This window comes from Lissotriton helveticus, chromosome 5_1 (genome assembly GCF_964261635.1).
Source record: "Lissotriton helveticus chromosome 5_1, aLisHel1.1, whole genome shotgun sequence".
Taxonomy (NCBI): Eukaryota; Metazoa; Chordata; class Amphibia; order Caudata; family Salamandridae; genus Lissotriton; species Lissotriton helveticus.
In genome coordinates, this window is record NC_136065.1 from 406,086,224 (window position 1) to 406,111,067 (window position 24,844).

Genomic DNA, 24,844 nt, shown 5'->3' on the forward strand with positions numbered 1-24,844 from the left:
CCAACGTCTGTACCTTAGCTCAGGCCTCCACACTCCACGAGTGCCGCGTGGGGCCCGCTCCTGTATTTCAGCTCGACGCGTCTTCCCGGTTGCTAGCCCGTTGGCTAGTGAGCCCCCTGAAGACGATCCTTTTAATTTTCAACGCTTGCCTAGTTGCTCTGGGCTTGCTACAGCTTCCTTCCAAAAGAGAAGCTCCTCAGACCTTGCTGGTCTGAACTGAAGCGAATCTTCACATCCTGCGTGGGTTGCGGTTACCAAGGCTTGTTGGGTCCGATCCGGATACCAATACCGCAGTCAACTAGAGCCTTCGTGGGACAGCTTGACACCAGCTCCTGGTCATCGTCGACGCCTCCTGGTCCTCGTGGCTGCAGAGACAAGCTTCACCTGTTTGCATCGTGACATCACCTGGTTCCATCCTGGTTCCTTCCTGGTCACTGGCTAGTGTCCCAGACTCTGTCCCCTCTGCTTTCAGGTTCTTCAGCTCCTTGATCCACCCTTGGATCCACCCGGACACTCTTCCTTCGGCCGCCTGCAGCACTTCTTTCGCAGGTCTCCATTGAAAGCATCGACGAAACCCGACACGAAAAGACACCTATGCGCCCGGCTTCCCTGGGTGAGGTAACTCGAGTACTCCGGTGCTCCCGTGGGTATTAACTATCCAAGTGTCCTAGTTTAAAGGGGTTTCACCGTAGTCCACCCGGAAGTGTCCTTAATCAGTAACTTTGTGACTTCTTCGTTCTCCATTGTAAGTCAATGGTAGCTTGCGTCTGTGTTCTCACACTGCACGCGTCTCCCGTGGGTCTCCTACTTCCAAACCTTTGGTCCTGTAGTGTAGCCCCAGCGATTCACTAGGCTCTAGGCCTATTCATTTTTCCTGAAGTGGCTCTTATACCACTTACTTAGTATATGGTTTGTGAGGTCCCAAGGGCAGAATTGTATCTGTGCAACTTATAGTATGCTTAATGAGTAACTTGTAACGTATCTCGAACTTTGACCTCATAAAGAGTGCAGAGGGGTTGTGTTAGTAATAAATACATATATATTTGATATATACCTTGTGTGGTGTCCTTTTATTTGGTATTCAAGGGATTATATATGGTAAAACAGCTGGCTTCACATGCTCTCTGACGTTTTAGCCTACGACTGTCCATGCTACCACTAGGATAGGTGGTCTATAAGGTTGACTTTACAACAATCACCATAAGGATCGTTTAGACTGGTGCAAGGTGCCCACTAGAATAGTGGACAACATATGCCAGGCTAACTTCTCACAGCATAAATCACCCGTAAGTCTCATAGCGCTTGCAGAGATCAGTGAGAAGACAGAGGGACAGGCAGGGCTAGAAAAGCCAGGTTTTTAAGTTTCGTCAGAATTTCTGGTGGTTGGGTTCTGCGCTGATGTGCAGAGGCAGAGTATTCCAGGTTTCTGGGGCTTTTTTAGAGAAAGATCTGTCGCTGCTTCTGACCATGCAAACTTTCGGAACAGTTAAGAGACGCTTACTCTCGTGGAACGGAGGGTTCTGGTTGGGTGATAGTCCGCAAGTTTTTTTACTAGATATTTTGGCCCTTGACCATTGATGGGTTTGTGGACTAGACAGCATACTTTGAAATTAATGCGTTTTTTAATGGGAAGCCAGTGTAGTGTCCTGAGGCAAGGCACAGAAGAGGTGCCGGGGGGGGTTGACGGGGAGATTAAGCACCATCCTGGCTGCGGTGTTTTGCAGGACCTGAAGTTTTGTCAAAAGGCTTTTGTTTGTGGAGGCAAGCAGTGCATTGCCATAATCTATACGGCTTATGATTAGGCCTTGGATTAGGGGCATGCGGGATGGAAGGGGGATCCACTTAAAACAAGCATTTGCAATGCAATAGGTCTCGCATTAGGAAAGTTTGAGCTATTGGTATTGTAAATGACAAATATTTTATTTATGTGTTGGTTTTGAAAATAGCCAAATTAATAGCTTTGTCATTTACAATGCCAATAGTTGTAAGTTTCGCAAATGTGACACCTATAGCATTTGTAATGCAATATGTGTTGTATTTACGTACCTTAGATGTATAAATATATCGTAAAATGTTTGTATTAACTATGTACAAATTGACCGAAATGATTTGGGCCAAGAAGATAAAGGTGCGAGTCGTCGGACATTGAGAAACACATGCAGGGCTTTTATTTATTCGTGTGATACACCAAGTTCTACAGACAACCACCAGAGGGCGCCCAAACACTTCCATTGTGATCCTTATCATGGGATTATTTTATAGCTTGGATGATCATTCAGGAAAAAGAATGTATCTTTATTTTAAATTACTGATTTTGTTTTGTTTGCCTCTGTTTGAAATGCTATCATAATTAAACACGTCATGTCTTAGCTTGCAGAAGGGAGGCAGGTTCTCATTGGATCTGTGATTGGTTTTATTGTCCTTAATCTAACCAGCACGTACACAGAGGTGAGACCATTTAAACTTTGATAACAACTTGTAAACGTTTATGAGTGAAACGATCTAAACTTTGATAAACACTTGTAAACATTTATGGCAGAGCAATATTTAGGGAAAGAGAGGTCTTCCATTACGTTCCGGATATTAGCGCGCCTGCCTACCGTAAGGTTCAGCCTCCAAGTGACGTCAGGCGGGCGCACGCACGCACTTCCGCGCAGGCGCAGAGTGTTCTTGGCCGCTTCTCTGGCTCCGCTTGCTGATGGCGTACAAGAGGCGATGGACGGCACTGGAGTCCCTGGCCGCGTCGCCCCCGCCCGCCGTAGCAGCACTGGAGTCCCTGGCCGCGTCGCCCCCGCCCGCCGTAGCAGCACTGGAGTCCCTGGCCGCATCGCCCCCGCCCGCCCGCCCATCCATTGGGAGCCGGGCAGAAGGAGCCCACAAGAAAACAGGGCAAGAAAAGAGCCTGGTGAGGTAAGAGGGAGGGGGAGCGTGTGTGTATAGCGTGTGTGTATGCTGTGTGTGTATGCTCTGTGTGTATGGGTGCGTGCATGGGCGCTCGTGTGTGTGTCTCTGGGTATGTGCATGCGTGTTGGAGCTTCCGAGGCAGGAGATGGGCACGGCGCCGTGCGCGCCCACGAGGTGTAATCTGCGCTCGTGCCCATCTCGTGTCCACATTCCGAAATACGGGCAACAATAGGTCTCTCGATGCTCGACCTAAAAATGTTCTTAAGACTGTGCATCAGTCCAAAACTGGTGTGTACAACTTTGTTAATGTGATCAGCCATGGACAGCTTGTTGTCAATAGTAACCCCCAAGTTTCGGGCTGGGGTCTTGTCGGATTAGTCACCCATCCCCCATCATCATCATGCGCACAACATTACACCAAAGCCACATTCTAGATGGAGTGCTGCCACCTCAACAGCACATATACGCCCCCTCAGAAATCTACTCATAAACAATCCCAAGTATTTGTAAAAGAACCAGTATAACAACATTACACATTAGACATCTCACTGGGACCATCATATGCACCCGATGCAGCACCGCACCAAAGCCTTCTATCTAGAAAGCTTTTGCCACCTAAAAAGCATATCGCATATCAATAGTTATACACGTGCCGAGACCAGCAAAACATATCAGACACACCACTGCCATCATTGTGTGTAAAACACAAATCCAAGGGATATGCAGTACTTATTAGGTACATCATGGGCAAAACAATGCACACAACATGGCAGCTCAGCTTTGTTGAATTAGCAATAGCACAACTAAAACAAATGCAAATTAAGCCATGTTTATACTTCATTCTATACCAAAGGAACACATAATACACACCAAAAGGCACCAAAACACACATTGCAAGTCTCCGAGCCATATGGTTGTGTCAAGATCCATCACCTACCCACGGAGATGGTCTGGGGCAAAAAGGATCTTTATTCCAATTGAACCAACCATGGGAGCAGCAACACCTTCAGCTCTCTCTCAACAACTGCCTCACACAGAACCTTTACAACTCGTGATACCAGGATGACCTAGGATCCTGGAATCAGCACCCCCAACATTCTACATCCAAAACAGCAGATACCCCTCCCCAGAACATAAACATTGCAGAAAATGAACTTAATGACAACATTATATACCATAGTCATCTTATCAGTAGCCACAACTACTGATAAATGGTGAAAATAAATGTTGGGTTAGTGAAGGTAAAAACCATGCAGGAAATAACAGAAAAGGTATAAAGAAAAAGTTTGAAATAAGAACTAAAAAACTCTGCATGGAAACACTATTGGAATATAGTATGCAAATCAATCGGAGCCTGCAGTGGATGCAACATACTCATTCCACCACTTAGGTTTATTAGGACATCTCACAGAGTAACGCAGAGTACAGCCAATAATTACACCTTTGTTTTGCTCAGCCTGGTCCAAGTTATCCCCAACGGGTACCAAGCCCTTCTTGGTCTTACAATCATGAGTCTTCACCAGACGGGGTGCACTCCAAACATCCCCAATTTTCAGCTTGACCACATTTCTCAAAACCCTCACAATTTCAAAATGACCCATTTAGTTTGATTCCCCTTTCCTCACAAAACCCAGCCTCTTGACCAATACTTCTTCTCCCACCTCACACCGTTCCTCTTTGGTAGAATTCCCCACATCATACGACTGTGTACTCCTCTTGGTACCAGCTTCTAAGTCACCAACCATTACCTTTTATCCTTTCCTTCTCTTTACCTTACACTCCATACTGCTCTTTTTTCCACACAACCATACCAGATTCGATTTGCCACTGATCATCTGGCCCCTCCTCCAGAAAAATGTAACCGTAATATAACTGGATGCATTCCTGTGAGCCCACCACACTTCATTCAACACCTCAAACAATGGTTCTTGACTCAATTGCCCTTTGCACACAAAACTTGACTACACCATTCATGCGTTCTGCTAGACCATTGGTCTGAGGAGAAAACAAGGCCGTCTTGAGGTGCGTGATGGATAAACTGCAAAAAAATGTACGCATTTCATGTGATGTCATCTGAACACCATTGTCAGTGATAATCTCTTGATCGAGTCCCGCCCGGATAAATTCTTCCTTCAAGAAATGGGTTACAACTTTGGTGTCAATAGAACCCACACACTTTGTCACCACCCAGTTGGACATGTAGTCCTCCAGAAGAATCACATAACACTCATTTTGTGGTAAAAGATTAAACAGAACGGCAAAATCGAAACCAAGATTCCTCCGCGACTCCAAAGGTACCTCCACTGGGGACAGTGGAGTCTTGGAAACCACCTTACTTTTATCCCTTCTTGCACAATGATCACAATCCTTCACAACATCCTCTGCCGGGCTATCCAAAATCAGGCCACCAATACCACTCCCTTACCCTGGATTTGGTGAGATTCCTTTCCAAATGACCCTTGTGCGCCAGGTTAACTAGCTTCCCTTTGGCACTTTCGGGTAGAATTATCCTCCCACCCCGGTACACCTCATTCCCTGTCCAACTGAGTTCCTATTTCACATTCCAATGTCCTTTCAACACCTCTGGAAAAGCTTTAAAGTCCGGCCAGCCCTTGACAATAAACTCCTTGAGTTCTCCCGCAACACTATTAGCCTCGCTCCCTGACCCAACTGACCAAAAGAGTTAGCTCATCCTTCACACTAGGCAAATCACACTCCACATCCCCAGCGAGGCAAACAGTCTGCAACTGCATTTTTTAATCCCAAAATATATTCTACCTGGAAGTTGAACTCGCCCAATCCCTCCTTTTAATGTGAGGGTCAACTCATCACCTTTCCTCGTAGAGAACACTTGAACCAGTGATCTGTGGTCAGACTGGATAACAAATGGCATTCCCAACATGTAAAACTTGAAATGTTTGATCACCCAGGCACATGCCAAAGCCTCTCTCTTTATCACTGAGTATCTTTGATCTGCACCCCTCAGTGCTTGGGACGAAATGCCACTACTCCCTCCTCGCCTCCTCCTCTCTGAGAGAGCACTGCACCCAAACCTCTGAGACTTGCCTCTGTGGTCAAAAAGGATCTCTTCAAGGCATCAAAACCCTCTCACAGTCACCTGTCCAATCAAAGTTCTCATTCATCCCCAGCAGCATCTGGAGGGGTGAGGTCAAGATGGTAAAATTGGGTATAAACTTTTAATAAAACTCAGCCAGGCCAAGGAAATACCTGACCTGATCTTTATCAATGGTTGCCAGTGTCTTAACAATAAAATTGACCAACTCAGTGTTCGGCTTGATACCCTTCACAGAGATAGTGTGGCCCAAATAAGAAACAGCAGTAACCCTGAATCTGCACTTCTCTCTCTTTAGCGTCAAGCACGCTTCTGCCAATTTATAATAGAGCTGGATATCCGCTATACAGAAAAGGGTATTGCTTACACCACTAAACACCTTCTTCATGACCCTTTGGAAATATGCTGCCGCTGGTGCCAACCCGGAAGGCATTCTGACAAAACGGTATGCACCCAAAGGTGTCACAAAAGAGGTTAAGTGCCTTGACTCATTGTGTATCTTCACCTGGTGATAGGCTGACCATAGATCAACTATGCTGAAGAGTTTAACATCACCTAACATGGTCAAAGCTTCCGAAAAACTCGGAAGCAGTTGGCAACCCACCCATATGTGTCTGTTAAGATTCCTCAGATCAACACACATCCAAATCTGTTTTCCCTCATCCTTGAGTGCGATCACAATTGGGGCAAGCCACTTGAAAGACTCAATCTCCTCAGTTATCCTCTCTCTCAACAACTTGTCAATCTGCACTTTCAATGGTTCCAGCATGAGATTCGTAACATTCCTCACTTTATGAACACACGGAATCGCATTCTACTTGAGAAGGATCTAGTGTTTGAAGTTCTTAAACAAACCCAACTTCTCATCAAACGAACCAGGAAACTTCACAATGTTGTCCTCATTGCCCTGTTCAGCCGACAGTGACATGACTGGGTGTACAGCATTGGAGCTGAGCATTATCCCTATGTCACGTTGGTGTCACCACCAAAAAAGATTGGCCCCTTGTTCTTGTTTCTCAACATACACTTTCCCCACTGTTTTTGTGCTCAAACATGATCCTCACTGCATAGCCCAACACATCAATATTGGGCCCTCCATAACTCATAGGATTTATGTTTGGTAGGAAGAGTGATCCCTCTTCACCAAATTCTTTTATTGCAATTCTTATCACCCACCATTGTATATGTCAATCCCGAATCTGCTAACACTACCACCTCTTTATCATTCAATTGTATATGACACTCTGGCATCCGTAAAGGACCCACATCCACTTCACTAAGATCCTGTTTTATAGCCAGCATCATCTTGTTTACATCATCCATGGCGGAATCCACATTGTGGGATTGATTAATTTTCCCCTTGCAAACATGAGTATAATGGCTCTTCCTGCTACACCTCTTACACACCAAATTCCTCTCATAACATTTTGAATTGTTTGCAGAATGTTCAGGATTCCCACATTGATAGCACTTCATTCTAAAATATTTGCCACTACTTTGCTTCACCCCACCCTTAGTCTCCTAGCTTCCAACTTGGTCTTCACACCCACTTCACCTATAATCTCACACACATAGAATCTTTGACATCACTCCTTGATGTTCTAGGCACAGCACGCATTTCTCGCACCCTTGTGCTGGTGCTTTCCACACCTTCCACAATAGCAAACGCTTTCTTCAGATCTGGATTCCTTGACGCACAAGTTACTTACCTTCGGTAACGATATATCTGTAAGAAACAGTAGTTGGTGTTAGATTCCTTACCTTAGAATATCCCCAGGCGTCAGACTGAATCCGGAAATTTTTGCGTAGCAGTACCCCTGCGCGTCGATAGGCATCGTCTGCAGCTCCGCGTCCGTCGTCGGGATCGCCGGGATGATGTCGTCGGAGTACTTAGACGCCGCCCTCGCGCGCTGACGTCAGTTCTTGTACATAGCTTTCCACGCCAGGAACGCAGAGCCATGCCAGAGACCGACACTGGTGCCATGAAACTAGGACCCTGAAACGGATGTCCTTAACCCTATATATCGGTTCCCAGAACGGGGAGGATGGGTGGGGCGGTAAGGAATCTAACACTAACTACTGTTTCTTACAGATATATCGTTACCGAAGTTAAGTAACTTGTGCATCTGAAAGAAACAGGTTAGTGTTAGATTCCTTACCTTAGAATAGATATCCCAGCAAAACCAACCTCGGTGGTGGGTCTGCGAACCAGACTCACACCAGAAAGTCCTGGAGAACGGAACGGCCGAAAAAGCCATCTCTCCAGACTTGGCTGTCCAGGCAGTAGTGTTTAGCAAAGGTGTGCAGCGAGGCCCACGTAGCTGCCTGACAGATGTCCTGCAAGGGGACTCCCCGACCCAGGGCAGTAGTAGCCGCCGTGGCCCGAATGGAATGGGCACACAGCCCAACCGGAGGCTCTTTTTTCGCCAAGGAATAACAGACCTTGATGCACAACACGACCCACTGAGAGATGGTCTGTTTGTGCATAGCCTACCCCTTCTTAGCGCCCACGTAACCGACAAAGAGCTGGTCGCCCACCCGGAACTGGCGTGTGCGGTCTAGATAGAACGAGAGCGCACGTTTTAGGTCCAGAAGGTGGAGCCTCTCTTCCTCCTTGGAAGGATGCGGAGGCGGAAAGAAGGCGGGCAAGGTGATAGACTGCCCGATGTGAAAGGCCTTAACCAACTTGGGTAGGAAAGAAGGACGAGTTCTCAAGACAAACATGTCCGGATGGACAGAGAGGAAAGGAGGCTTAGATGGCAACCAGGAATGCAGTCTTAAGAGTCAGAAGACGAAGAGGGCAATTGTGAAGTGGCTCGAAAGGAGTGCACATCAAATAGGTTAGAACAAGGTTCAAGTCCCACTGAGGCATCACGAAAGGAACAGGAGGAAACATGTGCGTGATGCCTTTAAGAAATCTATTTACAACCGGGGACTTGCAAAGAGAAGACTGATCAGGAAGCCTCAAGAAGGCGGAAATGGCAGAGAGGTAGCCTTTTACAGTGCCCAGAGCAGAGCCCTGCTGGGTCAGAGAAAGAAGAAAGAGGAGAACCTCTGAAAGGGGGGCAGAGAGAGGATCCACAGCCTTTGCTGTGCACCATGCCATAAATTTGTTCCACCTGCAGGAGTATACCGATTTTGTGGAGGGACGCCTGGCTGTCAGAATAACATCACAGACTTCAGGAGGTAAGTCAAATGGTCTCTGTCGCCGCTCAATCTCCACGCATGTAGGTGGAGACTGGACAGGTTCGGGTGGAGGACCGTCCCCTGCTGCTGCGACAGAAGGTCCTTCTGAATAGGCAGACGAATCGGGGGATCGACTGACATGCTGAGTAGCTCGGGATACCAGTATCTTCATGCCCAGTCCGGAGCCACCAGGATGACTTGGGCCCGGTCGCTCTTGATCTTCTTCAGCACTCTGGGCAGAAGTGGTATAGGCGGAAAGGCGTACAACAGACCGCAGCTCCACTCGCGATGACAAGCGTCGCGAGTGCGCCTTGGAAATTCCAATGCGCAGAACTGATGACATTGCGCGTTCTCTTCGGTGGCGAATAGATCTAGCCAAGGCTCTCCCCACTGCTGATAGAGGCCTTGGGCCACGTCGGAGTTCAGACGCAATTCGTGATCCATCATGCACCGGCGGCTGAGTTCATCCGCCCTGGCGTTCAGGGAACCTGCCAGGTGTTGAACCATCAGGGTGACGCCCTGGTGTTCCAGCAATTGCCAGAGGCGCAGAGCCTCCTGGCAGAGGTTCCTCGACCACACCCCGCCCCATTTGTTGCTGTACCACATGGCGGTGGTGTTGTCTGTGAACACCTGCACTACACTTCCCCGGACAGAGGGAAGGAATGTTTTCAGTGCAAGCCGGATTGCCCGCAGCTCCAGAAGGTTGATGTGGAGCCGGGACTCCGCCGGAGACCAGAGGCCTCTAATCTCCGCCTCTCCCATGAGGCCCCCCCCCAGCCCAGGAGGGACGCATCTGTCACTACTACGTGCTCCGGTTGGGGTAGGGGTAGGGATCTGCCGCTGACCCAATCGCGGTCCGTGAGCCACCAATGCAACTGTCTTGCAGTGCCCTCCGAGATCCGGACGTGGTCGGACAGGTTGCCCTGATGCTGGGCCCACTGAAACTTCAGGTCCCACTAAAGAGCCCGCATTCGCCACGTGGCGTGATGCACTAGAAGGATGCAGGAGGCCATCAGCCCCAGAAGCCGCAGCGTCAACCTGACCGAGACTCGGGATAAAGGCTGAAAGATCGGAATCAGTGCCTGAATATCCCGAACCCGCTGTTCAGAAGGATAAACCCGAAAATGCGCAGAGTCCAGAACCGCTCCGATGAAGAGGAGCTTCTGAGAGGGGCACAGGTGTGACTTCGGCACATTGATGGAGAACCCCAGGAAGTCGGCCGTAGTCTGGAGGTGGCTGACAAAGGCGGGCTCGCCCCAGACAGTCCATAACCAGTCGTCGAGATAGGGGAAGACTGAGACCCCAATCTGCGCAGATAAGCTGCGACCACTGCCATCACTTTCGTGAACACCCGAGGGGCGCTGGTAAGGCCGAAGGGGAGCCTGTTAAACTGAAAGTGCTCGTGGCCTACCGTGAACCGCAGGTAGCGCCGGTGGGCAAGCAGGACGGGGTTGTGGAAATACGCGTCCTGCAAGTCCAACGCTACCATCCAGTCTCCCGGGTCCAGGGCAGCTAGGACCTGAGCCAAAGTCAGCATCTTGAACCGTAGGTCCAAGATAGGGCGTAGGCCTCGTTTGCCCTTCTTGGGTACCAGAAAGTAGTGGGAATAGCAACCACGTCCTACTTCTGGCCCAGGAATGCGCTCGATGGCCCCCTTGGCCAAGAGGGCCGTAACTTCCTCCTGCAGAAGTTGCAAGTGATCCCCCGACATGCGGTGGCACTGCGGTGTCATGGCTGGAGGGGTCGCCTCGAAGGGGAGGGAGTAGCCCCTTTGGACGATTTGCAGCACCCACCTGTCTGATGTGATGGTACGCCAGTGAAGGATGTGATGGCGAACCCTGCCCCCACTGACGTCGAATAGGCCTGAAAGCTCGGACTAGGAAGGCTTTGAGGCAGATGCTGCTAGGGCGGATGTGGACTGACCTCGCCGTTGACCCCCGGCACCGCCACGGCGGTTACCACGTCCGCGTTGAGGTTGGCTCTGCGGCCCGCAGCTCGCTGGACGTGTGGGGGCGCCCCTTCCCGGAAAGGGGCAAAAAGCGGAAGTTTGCTGATGTTGGCCGAGGCCCAAGGACTTGGCCGTAGCCCTGGAGTCCTTGAAACGCTCCAGTGCACTGTCCGATTTGTCGCCAAATAGGCGACGGCCATCAAAGGGCATGTCCATGAGTGTGGCTTAGACATCCCCTGAAACGTTGGCAGACCTCAGCCAGGCGTGGCGGCGAACCGCCACTGTCGTTGCAATCACTCTACCCAGCGAGTCCGTGGTATCGAGTCCACACCGTAAGGAGTAGCGTGCTGCGTCCCGCCCTTCCGCTAGGGCTTGGGTGAGCTTTGCGCCCAGGCCTCCTCCGGGCACTGTGGCAGCACTTCCGCAACCGTATCCCACAGACAGTGGGTGTAATGGCCCAAAAGGCAGGCGGTGTTCACAGACCGCAGCCCCAAACTCAGGGAGGAGAACAGCTTCTTGCCATATTGATCATACCTTTTGGATTCCCGATCCGGGGGAGTGGTCGGGAATGCCGTCTGGGATGTAGAGGCCTGGATCACCAGGCTCTCGGGGGTGGGGTCACCGAACAGGAAGCTGGGGTCGCCCGGAGCCGGCGTCGGGCCACCTTCCAATCTACAGGAAGGCCTGTAGAGGGTTTGGTCCAGGTGCCCACCAGAACGTCGGTGAGGGCTTCGTTAAACGGCAGGAGAGGCTCCGAGGAGCTTGCCTGCGGTTTGAGCACCTCAGTGAGGATGTTAGTCCTCACGGCCGCGACAGGTAGCTCAAGAGCCAAGGCCTTGGCCGCCCTAGTCAACACCACGCTGTAAGCAGCCCCCTCCTCCGTAGCCACGGTAGGAGGGAGACAAATCCAGTGTCGGGCAAACCACTGGCCCCCCCCCAGCTCGTCTGCCCAGTCCTGGCTCAACTGGCATTGCAGTGCCAGAGGGTCCGCAGAACCCTACCAGTACCCCTCATCATCCATCTCCTGATAATCAGGGAAAAATGATGGAGCCAGGTCATAGGTGAATTGCTCGCCGAGCGGCGCCGGTCCGACGCCGGACACGGATCGGGGAGAGGACCGGGAACGAAGTCGTCAGGGGACAGCGTCTTTGGCGACACCAACGGTGACGGCGCCAGCGGAGGGGTCGTAAGGTCGACTGGCGACACCACAGATCCAGGTCTGGATCTTGCGGAGCCCTGTGGCGTCGGGACCGAAGTTGCCGACGGCGCCGGGGCCGTCTGGCCCGCTAGGGCTCCCAGACGGACCCGCGGGGCCCGAAGGCGCCTCGACAGGGCCCGACGAAGGGAAGTGAGTTCTCATGGCCACGAGGAAGTCACAAATCTCCTCCGGCATCGCGTGCAGCCCAAGGACCGGCGGGTGTGGAGCTGGACGCGGAGCTTGCGGCTCCAGCGGAGCCGCGTGGGTGGTGTCGCCGAACCCCCAGCTGCATCGCACGAGCGTCGGGGGAGTTAGAAGAGCGATGTTGACTCTTCAACTTCTTTTTCGAGTGCCTCGACTTACCGGAGGGACTTGGAGCCCGACGAGTGGTGGTGACTGGTCGAGCAGCAATGACTACGGCCCCGCGACCGGTCCCTTGACCTCCTCCTCGACCGGGACCTCAAGCGGCGCGGGCCCACTGCCGGAGCTCGAGCCGCTTACGGGACCGCTCCGGCCAAGCCTTCAAAGTCCAGGCCCGGCAGTCGGGGCACGACTTGTCATGGTGGTCGGCACTGAGACAGTAAAGGCACCGACGGTGGGGGTCGGTCACCGACATCAAGCGGTGACAGTCCTCACAAAGTTTAAACCCAGGCATCCCTGTCGGCACCGCAAGTCGAAGGCCGATTCGAGAATCGATCAAAAAAGTTAGTCAAAAATTGACTACGAGTATTGCTTTTCCCGGATCTGCACTTGCTGGCGCGGAAAAAAGAAGAACTGACGTCAGCGCGTGAGGGCGGCGTCTAAGTACTCCGACAACGTCATCCCGGCGATCACGACGCCGACGAGGGACGCGGAGCCGCAGACGACACCTACCGACGCGCAGGGGTACTGCTATGCAAAACTTTCCGGATCCAGTCTGACGCCTGGGGATATTCTAAGGTAAGGAATCTAACAATTACCTGTTTCTTTCAGATAACAATTTTTCATGAACTCTTACATTGTTTGTGCATCTTACTAATTGATTCCTAATAAGGGAGTCTGTTAAACAATCATATTTGTAGGTACGTGCCAAGGTTCTTAAACAAGCAATGTAATTCCCCATACTCTACTCCCTTCCTTGCGTTCTGGGGAAGAATCTATGTCGTTTCAAGACTACATTAATTCTAGCTTCAAAACGTATTTCCTACATCAAAACTGAAATATCAAAAACGTCATGAGTATCCCTCTCTCCATTGCCTATACTGACAGTCTCAAGGCTATCATAAATATTATGTCCCATAACCCCTAAGTTGAGGAGCAACACTGCTTGTTTCCTTTCCACTGAGAACTTATCTCCTCCAATGGCAAACAAATACAAATTAAAAAGATTCTTCCACCTTTTCCACTTTATCACTGGTTCCCCTTTTTTCTGATAGAAACCCAGGAAGAGAAGGCATGCTCGTCAAGGTCATGGTGGCACAGAAGTTTCACCCCAAAAATAAGCCCCAACAAACAATGCACTCAAAACTGCAAATGACGCATAAAATTAAAAGATGCCTTGGCAATGTAAAATCAATGCAACTCCTACGTTGCTGTCACATATGAGGCACAGAGGTGTGTCCATCACTGTGTGGTAAGCAGGAAATAACACTTCTAAATAACCAGGGGGTACCCTAAATTATTGTCTCCATAAATGATCAACAACTTCAAATGCGACAACCACTGCATGCATTTTCTCTCACTATCTTCGGTGAAATAAATCTTCCAAAGGAAAGATCGGCAATATAAAATGCGCCAATCACTCCATTTCTCTGATGACTGGAGAAACGAAATGCTTTTAAAGTGAGCCAATTACTACAGATCTTCCTCTAAATTAGAGTTCCTTCCCTCGGAAATGACTGGCAATGAAGTGTGCCAATCACTGCAGGTTCCTGATAGCAAGAACTGTGAAGAAATGATGGGCTAACTGAAAAACTCGCTGAACGTAGTTGCAGCAAGTAATACACAGTGCTTCACCACATTCCTCATAGGAACATGCTGAGATCTGCCCAAAGGCATAAAATGGCTGCCAAAATATGTTGTTACGTTGTTGTGTTGAGAGGAATTGAGCGTGTTGTACACTGCTGGCTGCATGTCACATGGATCAGATCACAAGAATCACAGGTCAGCACAAGATGAAAGGACTGTGCTGAGGCTCGAGCGCACTGCAACTATCGGTAAGACAGCGTATCCTCAATAAAGTTTAAAAGTGTTCTTAAATGCCAAAATTCTTCCAGAAAGGTCCCGTATGGCAGCAGATTTCCCAAAACAGTCTTACCGCGCATACACTCGCTACAGGAGAAGTTGGTGCCATGTAGTGTCTGTCTCCTCTCAAGCGATTGTCGCCAGTGTCAAGATCCATCAAGTACCCACGGAGACGGTCTGGGGAAAAAGGGATCTTTATTCCAGTGGCACCAACCACCAGAACAGCTACACCTCCAGCTCTCCCTGGACAACTGCTTCACACATAACCTTTACAACAGGTCATTCAAAGATGACTTAGCACCCTGGAATCATCATCCCCAACATTCTACGTCCAACACAACAGGTTGGTTAAGCTTTGTCACCTTTGCAGCACACTTGTATCCTCTCAGCAAACAGACATATCTACCACTCAGAGCAAGTTAACTTCAACGTGCCAAACCTACATGATCACAACACTGCATCAAAGCCAAACACCAGTTTATGATGCGTACTAAATCAACAGACATCTTAAACTGGGCAATTACCTACTCATCCAAGAAGAGAACACATCCATATACACAATTCAGTATGCATATCCACAAAAGGCTCTAAAATGGGACTGTTTAGTATGAAACATTACAGAACCATGATGTAGTCAATTCTAATCTAGCATCAAGCTACAGAATATACATTTCTAAATACCACTAAACACAACCAAACCAACAATGTCCAAAGTCCAAAGAATTTGTGTAAATCAAGAACTTTAAGAGGCACACAGATTCTGGAAGTGCAATGGAACTGAACACAAGGAAGAAATGTGCCATATAAATGTAATTGCATAATATTTCTTCTCATAGATTTCCACTTTTAAAAATGTGCATAGAAAACAATGGCATCACAATGGCAAAGTTCTTCTACATTTTCTAACATTACAAATCTTGTTGTTCAACTCATTATAGATGGATTTCCTTTAAAACACCATTCCTGTACGCGCTGCATGCTTTTTTAAAAATGAGAGGGGTCAAGTATTGAAAATACTAGTGATTTTGAGTTAACTATTCAAACTCGTATTATCTAAATGTAAATGTACAGGAATTTATATAGCGCAAATCACCGAGCGGTTTCTAAGCGCTTGCTTAGGGAACCCGTCCTGGTATTCCCCTGTGAGATAACCCCGGCAGGGTATCCACAAGGTGAAAGCCAGGCATCCCGCCGCGAGGGGCCGTTGTGGAGATTAAGCAAGCTATTGCCCAGAGTCGCAGAGTGTGAACCCGTGAATCGAGTAGGCACCGGAGCGAGAATTGTCGAGTCCATGGACATTTTAGGACTCAAGAACCCGCCGAGCCGGGAATTGAACCCTGGTCCCAGGCTGACCTCTGCTTCCAGGTCTGCCTCCTCTAACCAGTGAGCCACACTTCTCTCTCTAAATAACCACTCATGATCATTCATTCCCACAGTGTTAATTGACGACAAAATCTTTTTGTTCTTAACACATTTTTTGGAAGGTTCTTCTAAGTATGCCGACACAATAAAAAAAAAAAAGGAATATGTTTTTGTATTCCAAAGGCCCAACACTCCCTCCCTCAGATTCATAGTTGAGTAAGCATGTTTACGAGGCAGGATTCCTTGACAATAGGGATAATTGAAGAAAAGTGCAAAAGTTAAGTACACATTTTGTACCATTCTCATTTTTTTCATTTCCTCAAAGGTGATTTTTGAAGCTGAAGATTTAGTCAGAAGTCTCTTCAAAGGCTTCTAAAAGCACATCAGAAAAATTATAATAGCCACATAGTAGAGGAAATTATTCTAAATACCATTATTTCCATTGAGCTCCACCTTGATGTACCCCAGTACATTGCCATTCCTTGATTGATAACGTGGGTCATTGCTCTGACTGTCTCTGTAATAAAAACAATATTAAAAAAATTAAAGGAAGAACAAATAGGAGGGTAATCTTTGAAACTTAGTTAACAGGCAGCTAAATAAGGGAACACCACCAAATGGCAAAGGGAAAGTATTTTGCAGGGACATTTTGCAAGCAGTGTACTTCATTTCTTCAAACTTCAATGCAGAAGTGTTTTACTTGTTGAAGGAAAGAGTAACAAAACGGAAAAAAAAAAAATTGATCCCTGGAAAACTATTTTTTCCAAGGAAAATTAATTTTGGAAACTGAAAAAGGGATCTGGAAATGAAAGGGCACTGTTTTAATACATTGAAATGAGAGGAAAAACAAAAACTGTGTCACAGTTACCACTGCATCAGCAGGAATTGGTTTTGGAAAAGTACAAAGGGATCAGATAGACATAAACCAGTTAGGGCTTACAGGATGAAATGCAGGATACAATGAACTATAAATGTGGTATCTTTACTGGATTTGCACATTATTGGAGGGAAAAATTTGATTCCTATAATAGTTAAGGCTACTTCAGTAATGAGTGTTAATTAGTGAGGTGATAAACCCTCTCAAGTTAAGTTACTTAAGTTGCATATCGGTTAAGTGCAGCTGACTTGATGGGTTAGCAGCGCAAAGTTTAAGATCCTACCACAGTATTCAAAGAATCTAATAATGTCTTATATTAGGTTACTTTAATTACTTTTGTAAGTTAACTGGATCGCTAGGATGTTACATTAATAAACACATTCTCAAAGAGCAGTGGAACTTCATGCTCTGAAAACATAGGTGGCCTATTTTGCTAATAAACTGTGCAGTATTATTTAGTTTTACACTTCCCAGAATCATTGCTGGTTCACAAGTGTATATCTCTATTTACAACTAGAAAATAAATAGCCAGATGATTAGGGCATGCATGTGAAAATATGATATCTCTGTACTGCTAAACAATTGCTCAACACTGATACAACGATGATGGGTCATTAGAAGAACCACAAGCATTGTAGAAGTGGATGTGGCAATTTTTCATGATTTCAGAAACAGTGTTCAGAAACATACCAAGAAAATATGACGAATGCCCATGAGAAAGAACTGATATAAAAGGGTGTTCTATAGGGGATGGATAGCAAGGATAGTCTAAATGTCCAGAGGCTAGATAAATGACCCTCAGGTATCAAAGTTGCTTTGCTGGTACCCGTGAATGTGAGGTTGAGGGTTCAGCCAGATTCTGCTATCCTTGGCTGACACATTAGCTTGCACCCTCATTAACTGTCAGATTTACAAAAGAGGTGCCCTTGTGGGTTTATGCATGGATCTCAAATTTTGAAACTTCAGCATTCTCTATAAACAATTTTTAAACTTAAGTAACAGTCCAAGGTGTGACCTTAAAAACCTTACCAGCCTGCACACGTTCAATATATTTCTCATGCTGTAACGTCAAATTTGAATGGACCTGCTAATAGCCAGGGATATCAATATAATTTCTTTAACCATGTTAAATAAAGCCCCTGGCTTTAAAATTCCCATTAGCCAAGCTAGAATAACCATCCCAATCTGGCATGTGACAGTTCATATCCTGTTTTTTTTTTGGCTTGCTGCAGACAGGTTTGAAAATCTAACTCCCTTTTACTGCTATTCATTTGCACTAGGAAGCCTCTGACATTATGAAGATGCTTGATTTGCTGTACCAAATACTGATTGGCATACAGTTATATTACTTTAGCACTGGACATATGCCGTGTATTGACTCAAACTGCAAATAATATCTTGAAGGGATGAATGGCCAATTTGGGCTGCCTGGAAATTTGTGTCAATAAACACCAGGGTTGCTCAGGTCTTACAGTTCTAATCTTCACGCCCAATGAAACTCTTTCTACAGGTGACAAGAGGACTCTGTTAACTAGCCTGTATCACTTAGCATCCATGCACTGTGTTATTGTACAGTAAAAAAGAAAAAAAAACTAAAGGCAAGTGATATTATGCATGTATAAAAAAAAATTCCTCCAATAACAATACGTGAAGAATGCTTAAGAAACCCTGCACTGCAAGCCTGTGACAGTGCTGCTCTCTGGGATCAACTTTTCTTTTGGCCTTTTTCTTACTTACTATCACTTTGTGATTCAGTTAACGAAAGCAAGTGTTAAACTTTTTCTGGGAAAGATGCTCGCTCCTATTGCTACAATGATTTCATCTTTATTTTATCCTGAGCGAGCAAGTTCGTATTTTTAGATGTTCGGGTCCAGATAACAAGAAAAGCTTTTTTGCTAAAAAGAGTGTGTGCGGTAACATTTTTACCCAAGAATAAATCAGCCTACATCTGGTTCACTTTGGATAGTGATGAACTTTCCTTGTGAACAGAGGCCAAGTTGTGAGGACTGAATCTCATCATAATCAGAATCAGTATTCTTCCATAGAATACAAAAAAAAGAATGTTTTGGGAAGAGCAGGCAGAGTTTGTGGTATAGCAAAGAAACAGTCTAATCATTACATTTCAGAATCGGTATAGTCTGGTGGTTAGATAACTTTTAAAGAAGCAAGTATACTGGCCAGTCAATTACATATTTGAAAATCCTATAGCCTTGGAGGTAACCATGAAACTAACTATTTTGTTATAGTTGTTACTAAAAGCACCCAAATGCCAGTTACAATCAAAAAATGTTATTAACATAGCATTACACTCAAAACGTTAAGGACCAAGAAGGAGAAGAGTATTAGCAAATTTGGGTACAAGGAACATTTGAAGAATCAAACCTCCAAAACTGTTTCTCTACCAGTACTATTTTTAGGGAACCTTTGTGTTGTACCTAATTCAAAGTTATCAGAAGTAAGTGGTAAAAATGGCTTTCGCTCTTTGCAAGTGATGTGCTGCTTACAGGAGAGGAGTGTGACTGGGCTGTATTCTGACCTTTCCTTTTTTCCCTTAAACATCATTGGTATTAGTAGGCATTGCAAGAACCAAAAGAATGATTAGTCATCTAAAAAGCCGGCGGACTGACCTCCATCCAGTATAAAGACTTTTTAGGCATTAAATTGTTATGAAAGTTAACCTGGAGTGATCAAATGACAAGACAGCTCTTTCACTGACAAGACAGCTCTTTCACTAAAACATGAAATAAGGAATTATTACCTTACTACTGGAAGCAGGCTAATGCCACTCATGGTCCAGAAATATGGCCTGGAAGGTGGATGGATCATGTGATGCTACATAGAACAAGTTCCTGAAAAGACCAGCTGTCAATTCCTTGTACATCAAACAAAATATATCACTTGACACTCAATGAAAAATGTAAAATATATTTCACAAGCATGGATACTACAATTGACGTGATAAGGACTATTTTGATGATGAAAGTATTTAAAACCCTTCAACAAACTGGTTTGCCTACTAGAATTCCATGGTTGAAATCTGTGAAGCTAATCTTATCCGAGATTGGACTCCTGGGAGATTTGTTTCTGAGAACTTGGAATGGTGACCACCACTGCCTGAAGTTTTCCAGCAATGGTAATAGTATGATACTGTTATTTCTGATGAACATGAAAAGGGGTTCCTGAATACCTCCCTCGTTCTCTCTGGGGATCATCACAACTTGAAATTATTAATCTATAATGAAATAATATTTTAACAATGGATAGCCGATTCAATCAGTGCTACCATTAACGATTCATGCCAATCGTCATTTATAATATTCAGTTCCACATTGCATTGAAATATTAAATAATGGAAAATTTTAACACAACAATAAACGAGGAGAAAGCACAAAAACTGAGATCTTTCGTATTGCTCCTTGAGAGGATACAAGACTGAATGACCCCTAGGTGTATTACGGACTAAACAGCCACATAAACACCTACCTTATGTTTACACATTGAGAGACAAGGAAAGTAACAAATTAATCTATTGACAACATGTTAATGGTTGTGTTACAACTTCCTAGTATTTCATATTTTGATGGAATGTGGAATTGAATCTTATAGATGGTGATTGCCATGAATATTTAATGATAACACTGATTGAATCAGCTGTCTAAATATTAAGTATTTTTTATTGTATTGTATATGAATAAAAGTAGTTCATCATTGATCTCCTTCGAGAACCAATGTATTTTTTCACTATGGTCTTACACCGAAAGTCATTACATTGCAGGTACATATTCCAACCTTTACAGACAACAGTAGTACTTTGAGGGTAAGTAATTATTAAAATCTTTAATGCTGACATCAATGTGTGCATGTTAAATGAAAAATGTATGCTTGATTCCTATCTGCAGACTGCTCTCAAATATTTCTACCTAATAAAATTAGATGAGACGGAAAACTAGCTATAAAAAACAACAGCTATCACAAGATTGTTATGCATGGAAATCGCAGGAAGCTTCTAATATTTACATCATATTCTATAACTGGTAGTTCATTGGTATGACGTACCAACAGTTGATAACAGAACTCATTACCCACTGTTGCTATGTCACAAAGACCTTTAGGGCCACGCAGACAAGTCTCTCTTAAGAGCCACTATGGGCAGCGCTGCTTGTCTGCTTTGGCTTAAAGTGGAAAGCACAAGTGCAGAGTAGAGAAGGAAAGCAGGCAGGTGGTGGGAGATGGTTAAGGATAGCAGGTAAGGTATATTACTATTATTTGAGTCAATGAGGGAGAGGATATGCTATGTATGCTTCCCCCATTACCTGAGCGCTTCTGCCTAGCAGTTGAAAGCCGGGGCATATGATTGGGGGTGCGGGGCACAATACATAACATACAATTATGGATGGGTAAAAAGTGAATTAAGGGGAAGCGTTTCACCTTGAAGTTCTGAGTGACATCATAGACAACTCAAGCTTCACGCTCATATTCTATCTGATGTCACTCAGAACTCCTAGGGAAAAACATTCCTGTGATTCCCTGTTACCCATCCATAATTCTATAAGTTTTGCTAAAAAATGGCAAAAATATTTGGTCCCCTTGACCACCTCCTCCAAAGAATATCATGTAACCCTATATTTTTAGCATTTACATGCCCCAGTGACCTAAGGAGAAATAGGACATGACATGCTTTTTAGAAATTCGATCACCATGCCACAGAAGGCCTCAATCCCGAAAGGCCTCCCAAATCACTCAGGCAAAAGCATTAATGTTAGTCCTGAAGATGATCCCAGTCAATAATTGGAGATAGGGATTGAAACGTCACGTCGACTGTTTTAACAATACTGCACTTGTGAATTGTATAATTGGTGTTGCAGTAGTTGTTGGTTTGAGCTTACACAAGATTGCATTGTACTGTAAGCCACCTTTTTCTCCACTCTGTTTGCCTGTTTATTATTTTCCCCTGTACTGTCTTCCTGTGACTTGGTACAGGCTTGTGCCCAGTTGTTTGATTCTTGTCGTGCCTCACGTTACTTGTTAATCTTCATTTAATCCTGGTATTAAATACTCCTTTGTCCGGCCGGACATTGGACCAAAAAAGCAACATAGTCCTTATTTAAGTCTATGTTTATTACTTCTATTTTGTATCCAAAAGTTTAGGACCCCTGTTTTTCTTCATGACATGCTTTTTAGTCATGTGCTACTGGTATGGACCATGATGTTAGTGGGAATATAATATGCATATAGTTGTTTTCTCATCCGGCAAAGATGCCACGATAATACGTTATACCCCATAGCCTAACAGCCCTAAAAATGAATGCAAATCTTAGGTCAAATCGCTGTTTCAAGAATGTGCAATACCGTAAGACAAATGTAGCATACTTCATTGTATTGGAATGAAACCTGTTTTGCATAGGTTAGGCAAAGGTTTTATCAGCCAGTACAGACCACACCAATTCTCTATTTTAGGTGTAGTTTTTCCCTTAAAATCACACTATGACTTAAAGACATTACCATACAAGATAAACTGTGAGTAATGTGTATATCACAGAAATTTGGAGGTACTACAATAACATAGGCTGTTTTAAGTATGGTGAGGCATGTGGATTTATAATGGATGTTTAGATAATTTTAGTTTTATGTTATAGTAACTAGCTATTTTTAAGATAATTTCATGAAGCTTTTGTAACTTTCATTTTACATTTTAAACTGATAGCTCCCTCAGTTATAATATTTAAATGTAACAGGACTCAATTCTTTTGAAAAGATTATGATTTTTATTACATTATTTGTAAATGTTAATAAGTACGACTAACATAGGGAAGAGGAATTATTTCATGCACGTTTTATGGAAATGTGATCAAATAAATGGGCAGTGATTTAATACGGGGGAGACAGACTATCAACAGGCTACTTCTGACCATTACTAAAGTCACAAAAAGAGATTCACTTGAAGTCTGAACACCTCTTAATCGAATATCTATCACTTTCTTCCTTCTGTTCTCCGTTAATCGGTCATGCTCACAACCAGTGACCGGGCAGCATCACATTGTTAACGATACAAAGACAGCTGGAAATAAAACACTGATATGGGGCACTGGGGAGGCACTATTCGACTTGCTACCAAGGGAATACCTCTGAACAGTGCAACCAAAACTCCAAAGAGCTAAGCTTACCTCCTTGACAGAGTTGAAACCAGCACACAACCTTAGCCACGTTCCAGGTTCTCAGATGGGCAATGCCAAAATATGGGCACCAAAATGTGCTGGGAGAAGCTACATGTTGATAGGTTACCTGTATTGGTAAGATGAGTCCTGGCACACAGAACTGAGCCACTGACTAAAAGTTCTTCCTTTTTGTGCTTTTGCATAATATTGGTCTACTATATCTTGTTTCATGAGAAGTCTAACATGTTCACAGTAACCATTCATGGGCAGCTACGTCACTGCTGGAAAGTTGGAATGCAGATGATGATAGTAGAAGGAAAAACAGTTTAACTGTTTCCTCTTAGTCAGGGGTTGCTTGATGGCATTTGAAAACAGCGGAGGAAGCGATTCTTCTAGGTGAAGTGTTTGGTTGCATTTCTGAGGCACCACTTTACTGACTTCAATGACCAAGACAAAGAACTTGTTCAAACCTGAGCTCCCTGGTGTGGTGCTGTCCCATGGTCAAGAGATCCAGTTCAACTAACTGGGATAGAAAAGCAGCATTGGAAGGTATGTGTCACACAGTTGACGGGATATTCGAGGAATAACCTCTGGCAAAATTCACATGTCTTCTGAGATGCTTTGAGCAGAAAACAATAAGAATTTTAGTAATGGTTTTCCATCACACCTATATTAGGAGAACTTCTACAGCTTTGAAAGGCGTACTTTAAGGTTATCTATCATTTTCCTGGTCACAAAAGAAAATAAAAGTAAGAGAATATTCTTAGAATGGCTGTGTAACTAAGAAGACACATGCAATGACTAGGAGAAAGCCTGTATAAAAAAAGAGAACTTTTTAGTAAACGCAACCATTTAAGTAGATAATCCTACACCTGGCAGTCATGTGGACTGTTTTCAAGAGTGGGTAGATAATCATCTACAGATGCCCAGTCATATATGGCTTCTCTCCACATATATTGCCAGCTTTGGGTTTCTGAAGGACTATCTTAGTGTTCAGATGTCAGCCTTAGGTAGCATTATTACTAAAAAATTGTTTATTAGACAAACTGAAGGCAATACAACATAGGAAGTAAGGCACAACCCTTGTAAAATCTGGCATTCTAATCAAAAGGTTGAATGGAACCCTAATATAAATCAAAAATAATTATGGTCTTCTGTTATCTCTTTTAGGAGAAAGGCTTATGAGGGATGCTATAACATCTGAAATGAAAAACGACCCTCTTAAAGGCTTAAGGGGCATCGAAAATGGACTAGAAGAAAACCATTAAGGGAAGAAGTAATAGGGGGTGATGAAGAATGTATCATGACAAAGCGAAAAACTATCTGGTATTACCACTACAGTGTTTTTTCTTATGAAATTAAGGTCATATTTTGTTAATGCAAAGACCAAAGGGGTAGTATTTGGTACTTTTATTGCCAACCTTTACAGTGAATCGGGCATCATAATCAATTCTTACTGTAGTAGAAGACAAATAGATAACTGGGGCTTTACGTGTGTGGTAAAAAAAATCTACAGATTACTTTTGCAAATGATTGTTAAACCAAGTGACAATGAAAAAGAGAAAATTCAAAAAGGCCTATTCTACAAAATGTATTAAACTTTTCGGACACGTTATATATACAAATACACGATTTACATAGATGCAGGCTGTGAAGAACCACAGACCTGCATATACAACTATCTTAATGAACATTGTTGACATTCATTGCTATTAGTATCGAACACCTCTGTTAGGTAAGGGAACGGCTGGTCTATGCACTAACAGATACATATTTAATTTATGGAGAAATGTTATATGCATAGACACATTTTTATAAAATAAAAGCAATGCACAGCAACAAACAACTTTTTTTAGGAACACTTCGAACGATCCATCAGCCAAATCTGAATCATGCAGTTTGTTTTTATTTTCTGTAA

The 24,844-nt window shown here is 44.9% G+C and overlaps 1 protein-coding gene and 1 long non-coding RNA gene across 5 annotated transcripts in view; one reads left to right on the forward strand and one right to left on the reverse strand.

Moving 5' to 3' along the window:
* Positions 1–24,211, forward strand: part of LOC144754613 (uncharacterized) — a 230,327-nt gene extending 206,116 nt beyond the window's left edge. The window contains exon 3 of the long non-coding RNA XR_013594750.1: positions 24,097–24,211. This is a non-coding gene — a long non-coding RNA (uncharacterized LOC144754613). The remainder of the gene's footprint in view (positions 1–24,096) is intronic.
* The window catches only part of KCNAB2 (potassium voltage-gated channel subfamily A regulatory beta subunit 2), a 1,353,173-nt gene that overhangs the window by 117,777 nt on the left and 1,210,552 nt on the right, over positions 1–24,844 (reverse strand). For all 4 annotated transcript variants that reach the window (XR_013594749.1, XM_078642625.1, XM_078642626.1 and 1 more), the window contains one exon: positions 16,326–16,411. Coding sequence is in view for 3 of the 4 variants with exons in the window: in XM_078642625.1 (XP_078498751.1) it covers positions 16,326–16,411 (86 nt within the window). In the remaining variant the exon portion in view is untranslated. The remainder of the gene's footprint in view (positions 1–16,325; positions 16,412–24,844) is intronic.